Source organism: Schistocerca americana, chromosome 7 (assembly GCF_021461395.2).
Source record: "Schistocerca americana isolate TAMUIC-IGC-003095 chromosome 7, iqSchAmer2.1, whole genome shotgun sequence".
In the NCBI taxonomy this organism is placed as follows: domain Eukaryota; kingdom Metazoa; phylum Arthropoda; class Insecta; order Orthoptera; family Acrididae; genus Schistocerca; species Schistocerca americana.
In genome coordinates, this window is record NC_060125.1 from 143822271 (window position 1) to 143844741 (window position 22471).

Consider the following 22471-nt stretch of genomic DNA (forward strand, 5'->3'; position numbering starts at 1 on the left):
GAAGGGAGGGTGGTAATGGGCGGAGCTTGAAACCTCCACGAAAAAGCGGCCAAAGGCGTTGGAGACCGCTACAGGATCATTAAGGACCTCATTACCTGAGGTCAGGCCAGGTACCAAGGAGTGGGCCTTAATGCCCGACAGCCGGCGCAGGCCACCCCAAACGACGGAAGAGGGAGTAAAACTGTTAAAGGAGCTGGTGAAAGAGGCCCAACAAGCTTTTTTGCTGTCTTTGATGACTCTACGGCATTGCGCTCGGAGTCGTTTGTATTCAATACAATTCGCCAATGTAGTATGGCGGCGAAAGGTGCGTAAAGCACGTCGTCGAGCACGGATAGCGTCCCTACAAGCCTCGTTCCACCAGGGGACGGAAACGCGACGTGAAGAAGAGGTAGTACGAGGAATGGAACGTTCGGCAGCACTGATGATAACAGCCGTGAGGTATTCGACCTGACTGTCACAACTGAGAAAAACGTGGTCCGGAAAGGTCGCCAGGGAGGAGTAAAGTCCCCAGTCAGCTTTCAGTATGTTCCAGCGCGAAGGACGTGGGGATGGGGTGTGGTGCAGGAGACGAACGACACAGGGGAAGTGGTCGCTCGAATAGGTGTCAGAAAGGACATACCACTCGAACCGACGGGCAAGAGTGGTAGAACGGATCGAGAGGTCCAAGTGGGAGTAGGTATGAGTAGAGTCCGAGAGGAAAGTCGGGGCGCCGGTATTGAGGCAGACAAGATTGAGATGGTTGAAGACATCCGCCAAGAGTGAGCCTCTTTGACAGGATGCAGGAGAGCCCCAAAGGGGATGATGGGCATTGAAGTCGCCAAACAATAAAAACGGTGGGGGAAGCTGAACGATCAGGTGCATCATGTCAGCCCAACTAACAGCAGATGACGGTGGAGTGTAGATGGTACAAACTGAAAAAGTAAAAGCAGAAAGAGTAATACGGACAGCTATCGCTTGGAGTGGGGTGGTCAATGGGATGGGATGGTAATAGACATCACCCCGAATGAGCAACATGACCCCACCATGAGCTGGGATACCGTCCACAGGGGTGAGGTCATACCGCTCCGAGGTATAGTGAGTAAAGGCAATACGATCAGTCGGGCGCAACTTGGTTTCCTGGAGACCAGGGACGAGCGGACAGTGCAGGCGGAGGAGCAGTTGTAATTCCTCCTGATTAGATCGAATACCTCTTACGTTCCAATGTAACAAGGCCATCGCTAGTCAAAAAGTTGGGGGAACGAGACGGGGGAAGAGCTGGTCACCTCGACAGCCGCGGAGGGCCAGGTTGCGAGGGAACAACGCTACAACCGGCGGGAGGCGGATCCGGTTCCATCGAGTCGTCGCCAGCTGCGGCCGCTGACCGTGGTTGTGTAGGAGGGGCAGCATCATTTCCCAACGAGAGGCCAGCTGAGCGCCTGGCAGCAGAGTGTCCCGGCGAAACTGAGGACGGCCGGGAGCAGCGACTCACGGATGGAGCGTCAGACGAAACGCGCCGGGGTGGAGAGGGGGAGAGAGACTTCTTCTTGGAGGCCTTCTTGGAAGGCCGAGGAGAAACAGGGATGGTGGGCTGGACCCGAAGAAGGTCCTCACGCGCGGGGTCCGTTTTGGAACGCCGGACCTCGGAAGCTGGGGTCCGGAACGTTTCCCCGATGGACGCCTGAGAAGAGGATCGCTTCTCAGGTGGCGGGGGGAGAGGAGGAGGAGGAAGGGTGGCCCCTGGGTCAGAGGGGGTGGGGGCCACGGGGGAGGAGGATTTGGAAGGGAGGGATTTGGGAGGCGGAGGCAGAGCCCCCTGATGGGCGGAGGAGGCGGAGGGGGGACAGGATAGGGGTGAGGATACCACGGAAGGAGTGGACACAACTGAGGCAAACGAAGTGGTCAACGGCACGGGATGGAGGCGGTCATATTTCTTCCTGGCCTCAGAATAAGAGAGCCGATCCAAAGTTTTGAGTTCTTGTATCTTCTTCTCCTTCTGATATGCGGGGCAGTCTGAGGATCTAGGCGAGTGGACGCCAGGACAATTAATGCACCGAGGTGGTGGGGTGCATGTATGTTCCTCATGAAGAGGACGTCCACAATCGCCACAAAGGGGCTCAGCCTCACACCGTGACGACATGTGCCCAAAGCGCAAACACCGAAAACAGCGCATAGGAGGTGGGATGTAAGGTCGCACGTCGCACCGGTAGCACATCACCTTTACCTTCTCCAGGAGAACGTCCCCCTCGAAGGCGAGGATAAAGGCCCCAGTGTCGATGCGACGGTCTTTGGGGCCGCGCTGGACTCGCCGGACGAAATGCACGCCTCGGCGCTCCAGGTTGGCCCTGAGCTCCTCATCAGATTGTAGCACGAGGTCATGATGAAAAATAACCCCCTGCGTCCTATTTAGTGCCAGATGCGGGACAATGGATACTGGGATGTCCCCTAGGTGGTCGCACGCCTGGAGCGCCGCCGACTGTGTGGCGGAGGTGGTCTTGAGAAGAACGGACCCTGAACGCATCTTGCTGAGAGCCTCGATTTCCCCGAAGATGTCCTCAATGTGCTGAGCAAAGAACATGGGCTTGGAGGTGGCGAACGTCCCCCCACCGGTTCGAGAACAGACCAAATAGCGGGGGAAGTACTTCGTCCCAAGCCGGCGGGCCTGTCCCTCCTCCCAGGGAGTGGCCAAGGGGGAAAGGGCAGGAGAACCAGAACTAGAAACGGTACCTTTTCTTTTGAAAGACTCGGCCGCAGAGCGACCTGATACGTGTTGACGTTTCATCTGCGAAACGTCCGCCCCGATACCACCCACTCCGACCAGGGGCTCTCCCCACGGGCACCACCCAGCCTCAGCAAGGGCCACCTGGCAGGATGACCGTTGCCGGGAGTCCTGATGCCCCAAGGAGACGGGCATGTACTCCTTGGCCGACGTGGGGAGGGTGCAGCTCAGGTATCGGTAGTACGATCCCTGTGTTGTCAGGGGGCTACAACCTAGAGGGTACATGACGACCCCACCACAACGGGCTGGCTACCATGCTGGATTTCTGGTGCCATGGAAAGTCCATCATGATCGCTGGTGCAGATGGGGACGCACTATGGGCGTAACTTGTACAACCCATCAGGCGTTTAGGCCCAATTTGAGGAATAGTGGGTGTGGTTACAACGCCGGTACAATGCTGAGTGCCAAGGTCTTAGTGCACTTAGGACCAGTGGTACACCACGTAAGGTGTCCTTCCCCAAAAGGCTCGTACTTCTGTAGAATTTTGCAAAATGGAGGTCAAACCCCAAGGGGGACCATCACATGGAAGGCCGAAACGGTTGAAACTCCTTTTAGTCGCCTCTTACGACAGGCAGGAATACCTCGGGCCTATTCTTACCCCGGACCCGCAGGGGGAGGGTGCAGAGGCTGGAGGATCCTGCTCCTTGAGATCTACAGAGGTGTCAACATTCTCTTCCTGTCAGTTTGCAGAGCCCAGGGCAGAAAAACAGTTGGCGGTGCACACCGGTGACACGGAGGGTGGCCGGGTGAGGGTATCACATGTCGACACCATCGAAGAGGAACTCATATGGCCTAGTCACCTGCGGCCATCACTTCAGTAATTCAAGCAGTCCCTCTCCAAATATCCTGCGGGTCTCACTGAGGACTTCACAGATCAAAATTAGCCTCCCAAACCTTGTACAGAAGCAGACCTTCTGTGCCTTGTCTATCTGGTCACATACCACCTTCCTCATACACACCATCCAACCACAAAGGAGCATTCACCTCATGACTCAGCACCACCCATGACTGGAGCAAGTGAATCTCATTTTCCACAAAGGTTTCAAGTACCTCTCGTTGTGCCCTGAAATGAGGAATATCCTATCCATTTTCCTTCCCATGGCTCCCACAGCGATAATCCGCCACCCACCGAACCTAAGTAATATTGTTGTTAGTCCCTCCTCTACACTTGCTCACAGCATCTTGCCTCATGGCTCACATCCCTGCAATATACCTAAATGCAAGAGCTGTCCCATATAATCCTACCACCACCACCACCACCACCACCACCAACAACAACAAAAACAACAACTACTACAACTCTACTCCCATCACAGGCATCTCATACCCCATCAAAGGCAGGGCTACCTGTGAAAGCAACTGTGTGATCTACTAATTAAGCTGCAACCAGTGAGCCTCCTTCTATGTGTGTATGACAATCAACAAACTGTCTGCATAAATGGCCACCATCACACTGTGGCTAAAAGACAGCTGGACTACTCAGTTGGTGAACATGCTGCCCAAAACAATGTGCTTCACTTCAATGACTGCTTCAGAGCCTGCACCATCTGGGCCCTTCCTACCAACACTAGTTTTTTCTGAATCGTTCAGATGGGAACTCTCCCTACTTTCCCATAATTCCCCTGGCTTCAACCTTTACTAGTCCCTGTCCTTCACTTAAGTATCCCCTTCCCTGCTCCCACTGTAGCATCACACAGCCTTCTATTCTGCCAACATACCCACAGTCTTTTTCCCTTCTCTACTTCTCTCTTTTTCTGCATCCCTTTCCACCCCCCCCCCCCCCCAATCCAAACATCATGACTTCACGTAGTAGCCTTACCTTGTCCCTCACCATGTCGCTGCATGCTCCCACAAGCAGCAAAACACTTTACCCCACACATCGCTACACACCTTCCCTCCCTGCCCACTCCTTACTCCTAACACCCATGCAAGACTGCTGCTCCCGCCAGGCACAGTTGCTGTCCACAGTCCGATGTGTGTGTGAGTTCTGCTTGTGTGAATGTGTGTGTGTTTTCTACTTTAGAAGAAGATGTTTTTAGTCTAAAGCTCTTATGTAAAGCAGTCTTTTCAACGTGCCTGTCTGTGCCTCAACATCTCATTTATATAGTGAGCAGCAATCTGTAGCACTGTGGTCACAATTGTCCATTAAGTCAGATTGCTGAAAATTTAGTTTTTAGATTTGTAAGCCTTCAAGGATCAATTGTACTCAAATGTGAAGGAGTACAGATAAATTACCTTGACGGATGGCAGAATGATACATCTGCTTTTAAGAAAGGTGGTGTTGGGGGGGGGGGGGGGGGGGGGGGGAGGGGGAGAGAGAGAGAGAGAGAGAGAGAGAGAGAGAGAGAGAGAGAGAGAGAGCGCGCGCGCTGCGAAATATCTGATATTCAGTATACACATTATAAGACACTGCTTGGATGCTAGACACAATGTAAGACACTTTTAACAACCAGTAAACTTCTTGTTTATACCTTAACATCAACAATAGCAGAACTGTTTGTATTTGCTACGTATGTTTTTGGATTTTGATTTATTCTTGACTATAGATGGCATTAGCATCCAGGCAGTCACATACACTGTGTCTGGCAGTTGGCACCTGTCATGATGAGAACATTGTTACTGTAAATAGCAAACTCAAATTTACCTTGTGAATTAGGTTCTGGTAGATTCTCCCTGGGAACGAGATGCATTACTGTCGTCTTGCCAAACGGCAGACCTAGAGCTCCAAGTGTCACGTTACTGTGCAGGAACCGTCCCTGGTATATTAGTCTAAGAATTTCTGCCTTGGCCACTGCTTCTTCTGCCCAATCTGTAAAATAAACCATAAATAAACACAGTGTTCTCATAATTTAAATACACCAATACTTTCTGTGCAATAATGAACAATGACAGCTATGTGACATTCCACAGCCCTTTTCCAGAATTAATTATAATATTAAAGTGAAACATTCAATATCATCAATCTTATAACTTCATAATAACACTTGTACAGAATGGAAAAGATACAGACACATTCCATTCATTTCACTAAAAAAGTTTTAGTAAGAGTTTATATCATCACCGTCACCAACTTTTCCTTCCACTTGGACAAATGTCATAGAGTAGTTCTCTGTCAGTCACGTAATGTAAAGAAACGGTGAAGACACAAGTAAAGTTTTCTATTTTACCAAATACCTGATTTTTGTAATCAGCATAAAATTAGGTTTTACAATGGGTCAACAGTTGTTATTTTTACAATTGTAGTTTTAAACACAACTTAGATTGTTTGTAAACAGATTCAGAAAGAAGTCTGATTCAGTCCAGCAGTTTTTCCTTGTTTCCTGCCAATATCTTTGCACCTATAGTGACATATTAGTACTGATATCTTGCTATATATTGTTGCTCCTTACACTGTTAACAACTCTGGCACAAAGTGTACGTGAAATCTCTTATTTGTTTTTACAGCAGAACAGCTTTGTAAATACTTTAGATACACCACTATTTCAACTCAATATTATTTCACGGATGTATGTGTTATAAACAATTACCTGTCAGTAAATTCTGATTTAGTTTCAGCCACCAGTTCCAGTATCAAAATGCCGTGGAAAGTGGAATGCTGCTCAGAAAGACGTCAAATTTAGACAGCATAAAATAAGGAGGAGAACCAATAGATGGCGTTAAAGTGTCAGAACATGCACACCAACAAATTCATGGCACAAAAGCGTTCAACAGTTTGCGTCAACGAGACTTAACATGACTGTCTCCATAAAGGATAGCGAGCTGCTGGTAAAGCTGTTTTACAAAAACAATGGCTGTGCGCCAGTGGCCCTACACAAATTCCGGACACTCAAGGAAATGAAAAAAGGAACTGGTGTGATGTCTGCTAAGGGTTTGGAGTAAATTACTACAATATTCAAAAAGAAAGGTTCTTTTGAACTGCAACGTGGCAAAGGGAAGAAAGCAGTCGATCCGACATCTGTCGAAGGTGTAGCCACAGTATTGCAGGAAGGTTAAAGCAGTGGTGTGCAAACATGGAGCGCACAGGAATTTGTCCAAATGTTGGACACGTCTGTGAGCACAGCGCATAAAATCCTACGAAACATCACCCATGTTCAGCAGTTGTTTCCCGCTGACATGCCAGCAGGACAAAACGTTCACTCTGGAATTTTTTGCTTGCATAGAAGTGGACAATGAATGGCCATGGAACATTTTGTTGACAGAGTTAACCCATTTCCAGCTAAAAGGCCATATCAATACGCAGAATTGCAGAATATAGGCAACGGAAAATCCACATGCATATCAACCAGTACCACTTCATTCTGCAAAGATGACTCTGTGGTTCCCGCTTAGACTCTGTTTATTGTAGGGCCGTATTTTCTCAAGGTGATGAGTCCTGCGGGCCATGTTACCTGTAGCATCTCTGGTAAACCCTATGATAGTCTTTTGGACACCAACGTCACTCCAACCCTTCAATGGTGTCGGTGTGCGGATAAGATCATTTTCATGTAAGATGCTCCGCGCATTGTACAGTCAGGGAAGTGACTGCTGCAAGGGGCATTGCCGAAATATTGGAATTATTAGCCGTCGTTTCCCTACAGCCTGGCCATACATATCACCTGATCTTAATCCGTTTGACTTCTGGCTGTGGGGTTATTTGAAAGATGTTCTGTTCAGTGTTCCAATTACGAACGTAGCTGAACTAAAAGGCACACATTGCACAACGCTTTCTGAACGTGGCAAATCCCCCCCCCCCCCCCCCAAGATACACAGATCTGTTGTGACACATGCATTTTTCCCGATTTGTGGACAGCGTATTAAACACGTCTTGCCCCAGTCTCATGACACTTATAAATCGTGGTCATTTTGTTTTTTATGCGATTTTTGACCTCAGGAAAATTAAAAACTAATTTGCCATCGGATGTGGTGCGAACTTGCTGTGGTGGATGGGCTTTGACTAACAGTGCCACAACTATTGACTGCCGAACTTGTGCAGTCGTGCATATTGAACAGAACGAATGGTGTACTGTGTAACTCTACCCACAGCCGTCATATTGCGACTCATCTATCATTTATAGCCGATCCCCTTATGGTTACGACGGTTAAAACTCCATCTACTGATAAAAATTTCCGTTACTTTTGTTCCATGACGTTTCCCACTGCGCCAATAATATGTTGTTCAAGTCTGGCATATTTCTAAGCAGTGGTTCTCTTTCTACAGCGTTTTAAAACTCGAACTTTAATTATGGACACCCTCTATGCGAGACAGAGAGAAATCGGGCCCTTTATCGAACAGATTGGATTTTGAGCTATTGTAATTTTTACGTTCAGCATTAAATTCTGAACAACTTGTAGAAAAAATAGATATCTATCTCCAAATTTAAATGAGTTACGACATGTTGAAATGTCGGTGATGGAAAGCAGGTGTTTGAGATAATGTATTTTAAAGTTTCACTTTATTACCAATGTTTAATTTTACATGTTTAAGAAACACATTCTGTATATTACACTCAAAAAGTCCTTTGTCAACTGGTATAGACATTTTGTTAAGTTAACATTATACATTGAATGGTTAAACCCTTCAGACCCACAGCACACTGCAAAGAATTCAAAACCAAATAAATTCGCCCTATCTGAAGAAAAATTGGCGTACTCTACACAGCTTTTCTGGGCAAAATGCTGGTATTTTTACTGTTACGGCACCTTTGGACCAAATTTTGATTTTGAAACCAAAATCGTCTAAAATTTTGAATTCACAAAACCCCAAAAAATAGATTACCGAAATCCCACAGTTTATTAGAGTAGACCAGATTATACTATCGGATTTTCCACTTCTAAAATACCTGTGTCTCAATGTGTTCAAGATCGCTCACAAACAATGTTTCCGCCTCTCCTTCTTTGTTTCGGAATATCTGGTAGATCAGGTGCTTCCTAAGGACCCTCAGTGTCACTTAGTTGAGGTTCTGTTTTTACCTCTTTCTGTTTATTCCTCTTTGCAATAGGACCTGATGTTTTAAAAATATAATTTTTTTCCATTGTCTTGCCAGTCCTGCTGGAATTACTGCACCAGACAGTCCAACGGTTCCATTTTATTCGGAAAAAAAAAATGCTGTGCGCAAATTCATTTCCAGCAAAATCATTTTGCAACGTACACTACCTTTGTAGCTAACGATGAACTGAAACGGACTGTATTTGGTTATGTGAAGCACGTTATTAGCATTACCATTGTTCGAGACATTTAGCCAGTCATATGTATTCACAACAACTTCACCTTTTCCACTTCAGCAGCAACAGCAGAGTTAATGTGAAATGGAGGTGTAGGTTTTTGTTGCTGCAGTAACGTCATCAGGTGGCATTTCTGGGGTGCCAACTGCACATTGGTACCATCTGTGGGCATTTATAACTCTCATGTAAAAAGGAATCGCGTGTGTTGTTTGCCATTATTGTTTTTTTTTACAGAGAGCTACTCTGAGCTCCTTAATTTGCCTAGAAATCTTGCAGATACTTTTCTGTGAAGCGCTGCATGGATAGCTGCAAGATTTATAAAGTGGGTCTCTTGTCATTTCCCCAAAACGAGAAGACATCCTTTCTCGGAAGACTGACATCGATTGCTTTTAGTGATATTGTTCACTCCTATTGGACTCAAACACTTTCAAATCCATCTGTGTACAGAATGAAGTAAAATACAATATACAAAAAAAACCGACTGTCGTATGTTTTTGCTAATATTGAAAATTTTTCTTCTCCAACACAAGGTCCCTTTTCGCTTTCCATCTCACATATGTATGTTAATAACATCTCTACAATCAAGAGAGCCAAGTTCAGATGTAAGTTTAAAGATAGTGCAGTAACACACAACAATCTAGCTCCTCCTCAAATTGTAAAGTTTCACCTAGTTATTTCCCTTCTATTTTCACACTCTGAACTGCAAATTAATAAAATGGGGTACACAGACAAAATAATACCAATTGTATTAAGGACAGCAAACTGCAAATGACTGATGTGCGTGCATATTGAACCTCCAATCTAAACAACATAAATGATACATCAAGTATTTGATGCACTTTTCGTCCTGAAATAGTCATTAAACAAGTCAATCAGTGTATTCACTCTCTTCCATTATCATTTCAACCCTTCAAAGTACACTGAAGCGCCAAAGAAACTGATACAGATATATGTAGGCAGGCAGAATACGGCGCTGCGGTCGACAACGCCTATATAAGAGAAGTGTTTTTTTTTTTTTTTTTGTTATGGTTTTAGGGCGCAAAACTGCTACGGTCATTAGCGCCCGACCTGTATAAGACAAGTGTGTGGCGTATTTGATAGATCTGTTATTGCTGCTACAAAGGCAGGTTATCAAGATTGAAGTGAGTTTGAACGTGGTATTATGGTAGGCGCAAGAGCGATTGCACACAGCATCTCTGAGGTAGCGATAAAGTGGGGATTTTCCCGTACGACCATTTCACAAATGTACCATGAACATCAGGAAACAGGTAAAACATCAAATCTCCGACATGGGTGCGGGCGGAAAAAGATCCTGCAAGAACGGGAGCAACGACGACTGAAAATCGTTCAACGTGACGGAAGTACAACCCTTATGCTGGGCCATCAACAAGTGTCATCGTGGAACCATTCAAGGAAACATCATCGATATGGGCTTTCGGAGTCAAAGATCCACTCGTGTACCCTCGATGACTGCACGACACAAAGTTTTACGCCTCGCCTGGGCCCATCAACACCAACACACTACTGTTGACGACTGGAAACATGTTGCCTGGTCGCATGAGTCTCGTTTCAAATTGTTTCGCGCGGATGGATGTATACGGGTATAGAGACAACCTCATGAATCCATGGACCCTGCATGTCAGCAGGGGACTGTTCACCTAAGCACCCTGTCTGAACACCTGCAGTCATTCATGTCCATTGTACATTCCGACGGATTTGGGCAATTCCAGCAGGACAATGCGATACCCCACACGTTCAGAATCGCTACAGAGAGGCTCCAGGGACACTCTTCTGAGTCAAAACACTTCCGCTGGCCCATCATACTCCTCAGACATGAACATTGAGTATCTGGGATGCCTTGCAATATGCTGTTCAAAAGAGATCTCTACCCCCTCGTACTCTCACGGATTTATGGACAGCCCTGCAGGATTCATGGTGTCAATTCCCTCCATCACTACTTCAGACATTAGGCAAGTCCATGCCACGTCGTTTTGCGGCGCTTCTGCCTGCTCGCGGGGCCCCTACACGATATTAGACAGGTGTACCAGTTTCTTTGGCTCTTCAGAGAATAACAGTGGTCTCCTAGGAAGGTTCCGTATTGCTTCACTGCATAATCATTTTGTAGCAAAATGCACCAGCAGTCCAATACTTACCACCACACACATGCAAGTCTTGTCAAACTTATTTTCTTGCTTAATTATTGTTGTAGCAGCTCTCGAAACCAGTCAATCATGTGCAATTCTGTTCGTCATTACAAAATTACTTCAAAGAATCTTCATTTTTATATGTTTACTTAATTCGAGGTGTGGGTTCTTCTCTGTTATTTTTAACTCCCACACTTCACATCTCGACCAAATTAATTAGCAAAGGCAACTCTGTTACTATAGATGTTAACGGCTTTAATCACTTCAAATATTTGGGTAATTCAATAGTGCTCAAGTTCGCATTACCCCCGAGCACAGTCCATTAACTAGCTTGCTTGGAGTTACAGAACATGTTTGCACTTCATTCACTAAACAGCACTCCATTACTTATAGTCAAGTGCTAGTGATACACACTGCCACTTAAGAAGCATCCCTGCCATGATAGCAATTCAACATGGTTAGCTGGATCTTTGCGAAAGGTAGATAATCTGGACTACATATCCTGCTCTTGTGAACCCACTACAGTACTATACAACAGTCATTGACAGGAGCTCCTCAAGGCACACCAGCGGAAGTAGTATACAATATCCACCATTTAACCACATAGGAAACACAATAATCACACAATGCGATCTGACAACTCCAGGAATTTGCCAAGTGACACAATACAAAATCAAGAAACTGAGCTAAAAAAGGGCTCACATATTTTCATCAGTCGTACTCTTCCTAATAGCACAACAGAATGGTGACGAGTGCATCTACACTATTGGCCATTAAAATTGCTACACCACGAAGATGACGTGCTACAGACGCGAAATTTAACCGACAGGAAGAAGAGGCTGTGATATGCAAATGATTAGCTTTTCAGAGCATTCACACAAGGTTGGCGCCGGTGGCGACACCTACAACGTGCTGACATGGGGAAGTTTCCAACCGATTTCTCATACACAAACAGCAGTTGACCAACGTTGCTGGTGAAACGTTGTTGTGATGCCTCGTGTAAGGAGGAGAAATGCGTACCATCACGTTTCCGACGTTGATAAAGGTCGGATTGCAACCTATCGCGATTGCGGTTTATCGTATCGCGACAAAATATGGAATCGGTGGGTTCACGAGGGTAATAAGGAACGCCGTGCTCGATCCCAACGACCTCGTATCACTAACAGTCGAAATGACAGGCATCTTATCCGCATGGCTGTAACGAATAGTGCAGCCACGTCTCGATCCCTGAGTCAACAGATGGGGCCGTTTGCAAGACAACAACCATCTGCACGAACAGTTCGACGATGTTTGCAGCAGCATGAACTATCAGCATGGCTGCGGTTACCTTTGACGCTGCATCACAGACAGGAGCGCCTGCGATGGTGTTCTCAACGACGAACCTGTGTGCACGAATGGCAAAACGTCATATTGTCGGATGACTCCAGGTTCTGTTTACAGCATCATGATGGTCGCATCCGTGTTTGGCGACATCGCGGTGAACGCACATTGGAAGCTTGTATTCGTCATCGCCATACTGGCGTATCACTGATACTGGCGTATCGCGATGGTATGAGGTGCCATTGGTTACACGTCTCGGTCACCTCTTGTTCGCATTGACGGCACTTCGAACAGTGGACGTTACATTTCAGATGTGTTACGACCCGTGGCTCTACCCTTCATTCGATCCCTGCGAAATCCTACATTTGAGCAGGATAATGCACGACCGCATGTTTCAGGTCCTGTACGGGCCTTTCTGGATACAGAAAATGTTCGACTGCTGCCCTGGCCAGCACATTTCCCAGATCTCTCACCAATTGATAACGTCTGGTCAATGGTGGCCGAGCAACTGGCTCGTAACAATACACCAGTCACTACTCTTGATTAACTGTGGTATCGTTTTGAAGCTCCCAGGCGTATCAAGGCCGTTATTACGGCCAGAGGTGGTTGTTCTGGGTACTGATTTCTCAGGATCTATGCACCCAAACTGCGTGAAAATGTAATCACATGTCAGTTCTAGTATAATATATTTGTCCAATGACTACCCGTTTATCATCTGCATTTCTTCTTGCTGTAGCAATTTTAATGGCCAGTAGTGTAGTCCTGGAGTACAAGCTGTTCCTGCAGAAGTGTTGCAGAGACACCAGCACAGTCGCAGCCATGGAGCTATTTAAGGTTTTGTCGAGAGTAAATGGGATCTTTATCCTATAATTGCTGGTAAAGAAATTTACTCCCCAAAATCCCATTTTCAGGAAATGATGTTAATATCTGCAATGCTGGCAACATGACTGAAATGCAACTGAAATCAGTTAAAACGGCCTACGTATTAATTAACGCATGTGAGGTAGTAAAAGCATTTGGATGTGTTATATTCCATGTACCAGCTCACAGCTGTAGAGTCATACGATACATTGTTAAAGCATAGCTGTTGACAACATTCAATTTGTTGTGTTGTTGGTTTTTCTGTTGACAGTGTCAAATGATCTAAATCAAAAATGTTCAAATGTGTGTGAAATCTTATGGGACTTAACTGCTAAGGTCATCAGTCCCTAAGCTTACACACTACTTAACCTAACTTACAACAAGGACAAAACACACACACACACACACACACACACACACACACACACACACACACACGCCCGTGGGAGGACTCGAGCCTCCGACGGGGGGAACCGCGAACCGTGACAAGGCGCATAGACAGCTCGGCTACCCCGCGCGGCGGCTTGACAAGTGTTTGAACCGCTGTTCCTCCATCGAATGCGAGTCCTGTATCTTCACCACTCTGCCACCTCACTTCATTCGGCGTTCCTTACAGCGAAGTGACAAGTCAAGTCAAGGGCTAACTCCTAATATAATGTCTGACCACCTCCTTCCTGCCGTAGTGCAGCAACTTGACGTGGAAGGGACTAAAATGTCGCTGGAAGTCCCCACCAGAAATACACAGCGATGCTGCCCCTATGACGATGAGGTCCCATACTCCGAGGAGCGTACGGGACGATGCGGAGATCCGCACTGCTTACTAGGCAAGGTCCTAGCCACCCATAATTGCGAAAATGTTGCCAGTGCAGGATGTTGTGCAAGAACTGACCTCTCGATCATGTCGCATGTCGGGCAGTTTGGTTGGCCAAATCATTCACTAGACTTTTTTTAGAATCTTCTTCAAACCAATCGCTAACAACTGTGGGCTGGTGACATGTTGCATTGTTATCCATAAAAATCCCATTGTCGTTTGGGAACATGAAGTCCATACTGCCTTGTCAAAGAGGGCGGAGGAGCGGATAGAGGTTCAGGGCACTCTCTTGTCCTAGGGGTGGGAAATTGCCCCTAAAGGCGGAAGAATCAGCAATGATCAACGACATGGGGATGCAGAAGGCAATGGAAACCACTGCATTAAAGACACGTAACGTGTATCCACAGGACATGTGGCCTGTATTTGAAGAAGTGTCATGATGATCTCTCCATTGGCAAAAGATTCCGGAATAGTCCCCCATTCGGATCTCCGGGAGGAGACTGCCAAGGGGGAGGTTACCATGAGAAAAAGATTAAATAATCAACGAAAGGATAACGTTCTACGAGTCGGGGCGTGGAATGTCAGAAGCTTGAACGTGGTAGGGAAACTAGAAAATCTGGAAAGGGAAATACAAAGGCTCAATCTAGATATAGTAGGGGTCAGTGAAGTGAAGTGGAAGGAAGACAAGGATTTCTGGTCAGATGAGTATCGGGTAATATCAACAGCAGCAGAAAATGGTGTAACAGGTGTAGGATTCGTTATGAATAGGAAGGTAGGGCAGAGGGTGTGTTACTGTGAATAGTTCAGTGACCGGGTTGTTCTAATCAGAATCGACAGCAGACCAACACCGACAACGATAGTTCAGGTATACATGCCGACGTCGCAAGCTGAAGATGAACAGATAGAGAAAGTGTATGAGGATATTGAAAGGGTAATGCAGTATGTAAAGGGGGACGAAATCTAATAGTCATGGGCGACTGGAATGCAGTTGTAGGGGCAGGTTGGTTGGTTGGTTTTGGGGGAACAGACCAAACAGCGAGGTCATCGGTCTCATCGGATGAGGGAAGGACAGGGAAGGAAGTCGGCCGTGCCCTTTCAGAGGAACCATCCCGGCATGTGCCTGGAGCGATTTAGGGAAATCACGGAAAACCTAAATCAGGATGGCCGGACGCGGGATTGAACCGTCGTCCTCCCGAATGCGAGTCCAGTGTGCTAACCACTGCGCCACCTCGCTCGGTGTAGGGGCAGGAGTAGAAGAAAAGGTTACAGGAGAATATGGGCTTGGGACAAGGAATGAAAGAGGAGAAAGACTAATCGAGTTCTGTAACAAGTTTCAGCTAGTAATAGCGAATGCCCTGTTCAAGAATCACAAGAGGAGGAGGTATACTTGGAAAAGGCCGGGAGATACGGGAAGATTTCAATTAGATTACATCATGGTCAGACAGAGATTCCGAAATCAGATACTGGATTGTAAGGCGTACCCAGGACCAGATACAGACTCAGATCACAATACAGTAGTGATGAAGAGTAGGCTGAAGTTCAAGACATTAGTCAGGAAGAATCAATACGCAAAGAAGTGGGATACGCAAGTACTAAGGAGTGACGAGATACGTTTGAAGTTCTCTAACGCTATAGATACAGCAATAAGGAATAGCGCAGTAGGCAGTACAGTTGAAGAGGAAAGGACATCTCTAAAAAGGGCCATCACAGAAGTTAGGAAGGAAAACATAGGTACAAAGAAGGTAGCTGCGAAGAAACCATGGGTAACAGAAGAAATACTTCAGTTGATTGATGAAAGGAAGAAGTACAAACATGTTCTGGGAAAATCAGGAATACAGAAATACAAGTCGCTGAGGAATGAAATAAATAGGAAGGGCAGGGAAGCTAAGACGAAATGGCTGCAGGAAAAATGTGAAGACATCGAAAAAGATATGATTGTCGGAAGGACAGACTCAGCATACAGGAAAGTCAAAACAAACTTTGGTGACATTAAAAGCAACGGTGGTAACATTAAGAGTGCAACGGGAATTCCACTGTTAAATGCAGAGGAGAGAGCAGATAGGTGGAAAGAATACATTGAAAGCCTCTATGAGGGTGAAGATTTGTCTGATGTGATAGAAGAAGGGGATCCAGTATTAGAATCGGAATTTAAAAGAGCTTTGGAGGACTTACGGTCAAATAAGGCAGAACGGATAGAGAACATTCCATCAGAATTTCTAAAATCATTGGGGGAAGTGGCAACAAAACGACTATTCACGTTGGTGTGTAGAATATATGAGTCTGGCGATATACTATCTGACTTTCGGAAAAGCATCATCCACACAATTCCGAAGACAGCAAGAGCTGAAAAGTGCGAGAATTATCGCACAATCAGCTTAACAGCTCATGCATCGAAGCTGCTTACAAGAATAATATACAGAAGAATGGAAAAGAAAATTGAGAATGCGCTAGGTGACGATCAGTTTGGCTTTAGGAAAAGTAAAGGGACGAGAGAGGAAATTCTGACGTTACGGCTAATAATGAAAGCAAGACTAAAGAAAAATCAAGACACTTTCATAGGATTTGTCGACCTGGAAAAAGCGTTCGACAATTTAAAATGGTGCAAGCTGTTCGAGATTCTGAAAAAAGTAGGGGTAAGCTATAGGGAGAGACGGGTCATATACAATATGTACAACAACCAAGAGGGAATAATAAGAGTGGACGATCAAGAACGAAGTGCTCGTATTAAGAAGGGTGTAAGACAAGGCTGTAACCTTTCGCCCCTACTCTTCAATCTGTACATCGAGGAAGCAATGATGGAAATAAAAGAAAGGTTCAGGAGTGGAATTAAAATACAAGGTCAAAGGATCCTGAGTGAAAGTGAAGAAGAATTAAATGATCTGCTGAACGGAATGAACAGTCTAATGGGTACACAGTATGGTTTGAGAGTAAATCGGAGAAAGACGAAGGTAATGAGAAGTAGTAGAAATGAGAACAGCGAGAAACTTAACATCAGGATTGATGGTCACGAAGTCAATGAAGTTAAGGAATTCTGCTACCTAGGCAGTAAAATAACCAATGTCGGACGGAGCAAGGAGGACATCAAAAGCAGACTCGCTATGGCAAAAAAGGCATTTGTGGCCAAGAGAAGTCTACTAATATCAAATACCGGCCTTAATTTGAGGAAGAAATTTCTGAGGATGTACGTCTGGAGTACAGCATTGTATGGTAGCGAAACATGGACTGTGGGAAAACTGGAACAGAAGAGAATCGAAGCATTTGAGATGTGGTGCTATAGACGAATGTTGAAAAGTAGGTGGACTGATAAGGTAAGGAATGAGGAGGTTCTACGCAGAATCGGAGAGGAAAGGAATATGTGGAAAACACTGATAAGGAGAAGGGACAGGATGATAGGACATCTGCTAAGACATGAGGGAATGACTTCCATGGTACTAGAGGGAGCTGTAGAGGGCAAAAACTGTAGAGGAAGACAGAGATTGGAATACGTCAAGCAAATAATTGAGGATGTTGGTTGCAAGTGCTACTCTGAGATGAAGAGGTTAGCACAGGAAAGGAATTCGTGGCGGGCCGCATCAAACCAGTCAGTAGACTGATGACAAAAAAAAAAAAAAAAAAAAAAAATCCATGTGAATGCAGCCCATGCCATTAGCACCAGCTTGCAAGGTACTTGTTGACAACTTGAGTCCAAGGTTTCGTGGGGTCTGTACCACATTTGAACCCTACCATCAGCTCTTACCAACTGAAGTCTGGGCTCATCCGACCGGTTCATTGTTTCCCAGTCGTCGAGAGTCCGACCGATATGGTCAGACGCCCAGGACAGGTGCTGTTGGTGATATCGTTCTGTTAGTACAGACAGTCGTGTTGGTCGTCTGCTGCCATAGCCCATTAATGCCAAATTTCGCCGCACTCTCCTAACGGATATGTTTGCCGTACGTCCGACACTGGTTTCTGGTGTTATTTCACACAGTCTTGCATCTCTGTTAGCACTTACAAGTCTACGCAAACGCCGCCGCTCTCACTCGTTAAGCGAAGGCCGTCGGCCACTGCGTTGCCCGTGGTGGGAGGTAATGCACGAAATCTGGCATTCTCGGCACTCTCTTGACACTGTGGATCTCTAAATACTGAATTCCCTAACGATTTCCGAAATGGAATGTCCTATGCGTCTAGCTCCAACTGCTATTCCGCCTTCAAAGTCTGTTAATTCCCTTGTGTGGCCATGATCACGTCGAAAACCTTTTCACACGAATCACCTGAGCATGAATAACAGCTCCGCCAATCCACTGCCCTTTCATACCTTGTGTCTGCGATACGATCGCCATCTGTGTATGCGCATATCGCTATCCCACGACTTTGGTCAAGTATAGTGTACATTAAACGTCCCAACTGCAATGGTGAAGCAGATGAAGAATGCAGTATCGCAGGAGGAGAATGGCATAGGAATTTAGTATTATTGATAATGTCTCAGGGCAAGGAGATCTGTCTTTGATGGATTCTTATTCGCATGCTAATGCAGTAATAAGTACTCAACAATACTGAGCTCACGCCATTCCTCACGATCAGCAGCTAGATCTAACCTGTTGCACTCGGCAATTATGTCCACAACATTTACTGGCAATGCAGCACCACAGATTATTGTCAATATCGCCGCAGATGATGGCGGGGATACGTCTTTCGGAGTGCCAAGAGCCAATGTCACGAAACAATTGTGGGAGAGGAAAGCAGGGAGGTGACAAGAATCCCTACAATAAAACAATAACTACTGAGGCTTTTTTCAAGCTCTTACATCAAATGGTTCAAATGGTTCTGAGCACTATGGGACTTAACTTCTGAGGTCATCAGTCCCCTAGAACTTAGAACTACTTAAACCTAACTAACCTAAGGACATCACACACATCCATGCCCGAGGCAGGATTCGAACCTGCGGCCGTAGCGGTCGCGCGGGTCCAGACCGTAGCGCCTAGAACCGCTCGGCCACCCTGGCCGGCAACTCTTACATCGCTTGACACAATTTTTGATGCCACCAATTTTCCAAAGCCATATGTGCCAGTCCCACAAGTTATGATATAACATGCTAGAACTAACTGGCCAAGTTTGGAGTGTTCAGGGACATTAATCTGGTTCAGAACACGAAAGTGGACCCAAGTGTCAACATCTGCAAGCTTGTTATAGCTTTAAAACGTCAACTTTCCCTTGGCCACCTGGATCCAAATGTCGCTCATTCCAGGCAGAATTGTGTGTATCTTGAAGTCTCCAAATGGGACTTAAAATCCTCTGATGGAATGCATGACCAGTGGTGTTTAACAGTACAAGCCTACTGCACCTGATACATTCCATTTACTCACCAGACTTGCATATTGCAGACACGGTTGAAGCCTAACTCCCGGATTAGTTTCTCCAGAAATAATTTTTATATCTGTTATTTTTTTACTCACTCGTCGATCACTGTTTACACCAATACGGTTTATGCTAATTGTATTTACAGATACAGGGCGAATTTCAATTCGAGCACTTAAAATATTTCTGCAATTCCGCGCACTTAAGTAACGCACGTTATTTTTTACAGGCTTTTAAAACAGAAGTATATAATACAAACGGGTATAAAATGAAATTTCGAAATTAGTTACCTTATAGACAAAGATAAACATCTATGTATAAATAAATGAAATACAGGCAAGTAAAACTTTATTTTCAATTCAGTTCAGTATATACAGGCACCCAGTATCACTTTCTGCTGCAACACTAAAGTCTTGATCAAACATGAAAATTGCCTTTGCGCAGCTGGCCAACATGGCATATATGAGATCAAAAGTATCTGGACACGGCCCCCCCCCCCCCAAAAAAAAATACGTTTTTCATATTAGGTGTATTGTGCTGCCACCTGCTGCTACGTACTTCATATCAGCGATCTTAGTAGTAATTAGACACCGTGATAGATCAGAATGGGGCGCTCCGCGGAACTCACGAACTTCGAACATGGTCAGATGATTGGGTGTCACTTGGGTCATACGTCTGTACGCGAGATTTCCACACTCATAAACATCCTTAAATCCACTGTTTCCGATGTGATAGTGAAGTGGAAACGTGAAGGGACACGTACAACACAAAAGCATACAGGTCGACCTCGTCTGTTAACTGACGGAGACCGCCGACAAGTGAAGAGGGCCGTAATGTGTAATACGCAGACATCTATCCAGACCATCATACAAGAATTCCAAACTGCATCAGGATACACTGCAAGTACCCTGACAGTTAGGGGGAGATGAGAGAACTTGGATTTCATGGTCGAGCGGCTGCTCATAAGCCAAACATCACGCTGGTAAAAGTCAAACGACGCTTCGCTTGGTGTAAGGAGCGTAAACATTGGACGATTTAACAGTGGAAAAACGTTGTGTGGAATGACAAATCACGATACACAATGTGGCGATCCCATGGCAGGGTGAGGGTATGGCGAATGCTCAGTGAACGTCATATTCCAGTGTGTGTAGTGCAAACAGTACAATCCCGAGACCGTGATGTTATTGTGTGGTCGTGTTTTCCATGGAGGGGGGCTTCCACCCCTTGTCGTTTTGCGCGGCACTATCACAGTACAGGCTTACAGTGATGTTTTAAGCACCTTCTTGCTTCGCACTGCTGACGAGCAATTCGGGGATGGCGATTGCATTTTTCAACACGATCGAACACCTGTTCATAATGCACGGTCTCATGGTATAACTGTGCAGTTCTCTGTTTACTGTAAGTGTACAATTTACTTTGAGAAACGCCGCTGTTTCATATTTATACACAGAGGGGACTGTCAATTTTTTAAATTCTTTAAATTAGAGTTTGCAGGACTGTATTGCTGATAACCTTCCAATACGACTGATTGCTCTTTATTTTTGCAGCCTGGTAATACGTACATTTGTTGTACTACCCCATATTATTATACGTGTACAATAAATGTAGATTTGTAAGTCCAAATTACATATTCAGTACCGTATTTGCATCAACCCTGTGAGACATTTTCTTCATCAAGAATGCACAGCTGCTTATTTTTGAACAAGTGTTTTCTATATGCTTTTTCCAAGTCATAAATTTGTCTATTGCCAAACCAAAGAACTTATTAATCTCAACTTCTACTATTAATATATCCAGGAGTCATATTTTCGCTCTCTTCATTTTTGGTTCTCTTTGTAAGTATCTTCATGTACATTGTTTTGACTTATAAATAGTTTCTTTCCACTCAAATATTAATTTGCCCCTTCTCTGTCCACAACAATTCTTATTTCTAAATCATTTATTGACCAACATGTACAATAAGTGATGTATCATCTGAATGAATGGTTACATTTTGTTTTAGTGATGCCAACATATTTTTCACATGCAGTATTAGACTGAGTATCAAACTTTGCACTACTTCATACTTTGCCACTTGAAAATCAAAGTAAAAAGGTTGTACCAAACTGTTCATATTGTATCTTAATTCTACATTTTATTCTCTGTTTCCTACAAATAATTTTATTGGACTGACAGCACTCCCAATACCATATCTACGCAGTTGATCCAAGAGTGTAGTGCGGCATGCACGGTCAAAAGCTTATGAGGGGGCGAACAATACACTACAGACCTCTCACATTCTTCTAATGCTTTTGATTGTGCGTGCCAAGAAGCTTGTTACTACTGTGTTGATAGACCTCCCTTGACTAAATCCATGCTGTGTCTCATCCAGGATATTTTGTTTTCCTATGAATTTTATAACTCTGTATCTTTATGGTCATTTCTACAGTTTTTAATTAGGTAGATGTAGTAATCATTACAGGTCTATAGTGTCCAGGAGCTCTCCCTGTCACCACCTTTACTCACTTTCACAAATGTTTGGAACAGAGCCTTCTACTAGGAATATCAGAGACTTCACTCCGTGCTGTTGTAACAAAGGTAACTTGTTTTCATACCACTCCTGACCATTAAGATGATTTCTTCTCTTTATCTGATCTCGTTCTGCTAAGAGCATATATACCATAATTACACAAAATAGCTAATTTCCTATTTGTACTTAATTTAATTAAAACTACCCTTGGTAATTTTCACACCACTGATGAGCATACTACATTCAATCATTATGGAAATATTTTCGTTAAAGGAATATTCACAATTTACAATTCATATGGAACATGTGGAGGTGAAATTTTCAGTGAGAAGATAACAGTTTATTTCTAAAAGTAACATGACTCATTTAAAGGCCATTATTCTCCTCTTTCCCACAAACGTTTTACTTTTTCCAAAAACTTTATATTTCAAAACTTATTTGTAATGATAATTTCACCAATATAGGAAGTTCCGATCTTAAATGGTGAGTATTTCCAAAACTCAGCACCATAGTTTTGTGGGCTGAATTTTTCTGAT

At 44.9% G+C, this 22471-nt stretch overlaps 1 protein-coding gene across 1 annotated transcript in view; it reads right to left on the reverse strand.

Annotated features, from left to right (window-relative positions):
* Positions 1-22471, reverse strand: part of LOC124622343 (ubiquitin-like protein 3) — a 469599-nt gene that overhangs the window by 38591 nt on the left and 408537 nt on the right. The window contains exon 3 of the mRNA XM_047148021.1: positions 5400-5564. Within this exon, the coding sequence (XP_047003977.1) occupies positions 5400-5564 (165 nt within the window). The remainder of the gene's footprint in view (positions 1-5399; positions 5565-22471) is intronic.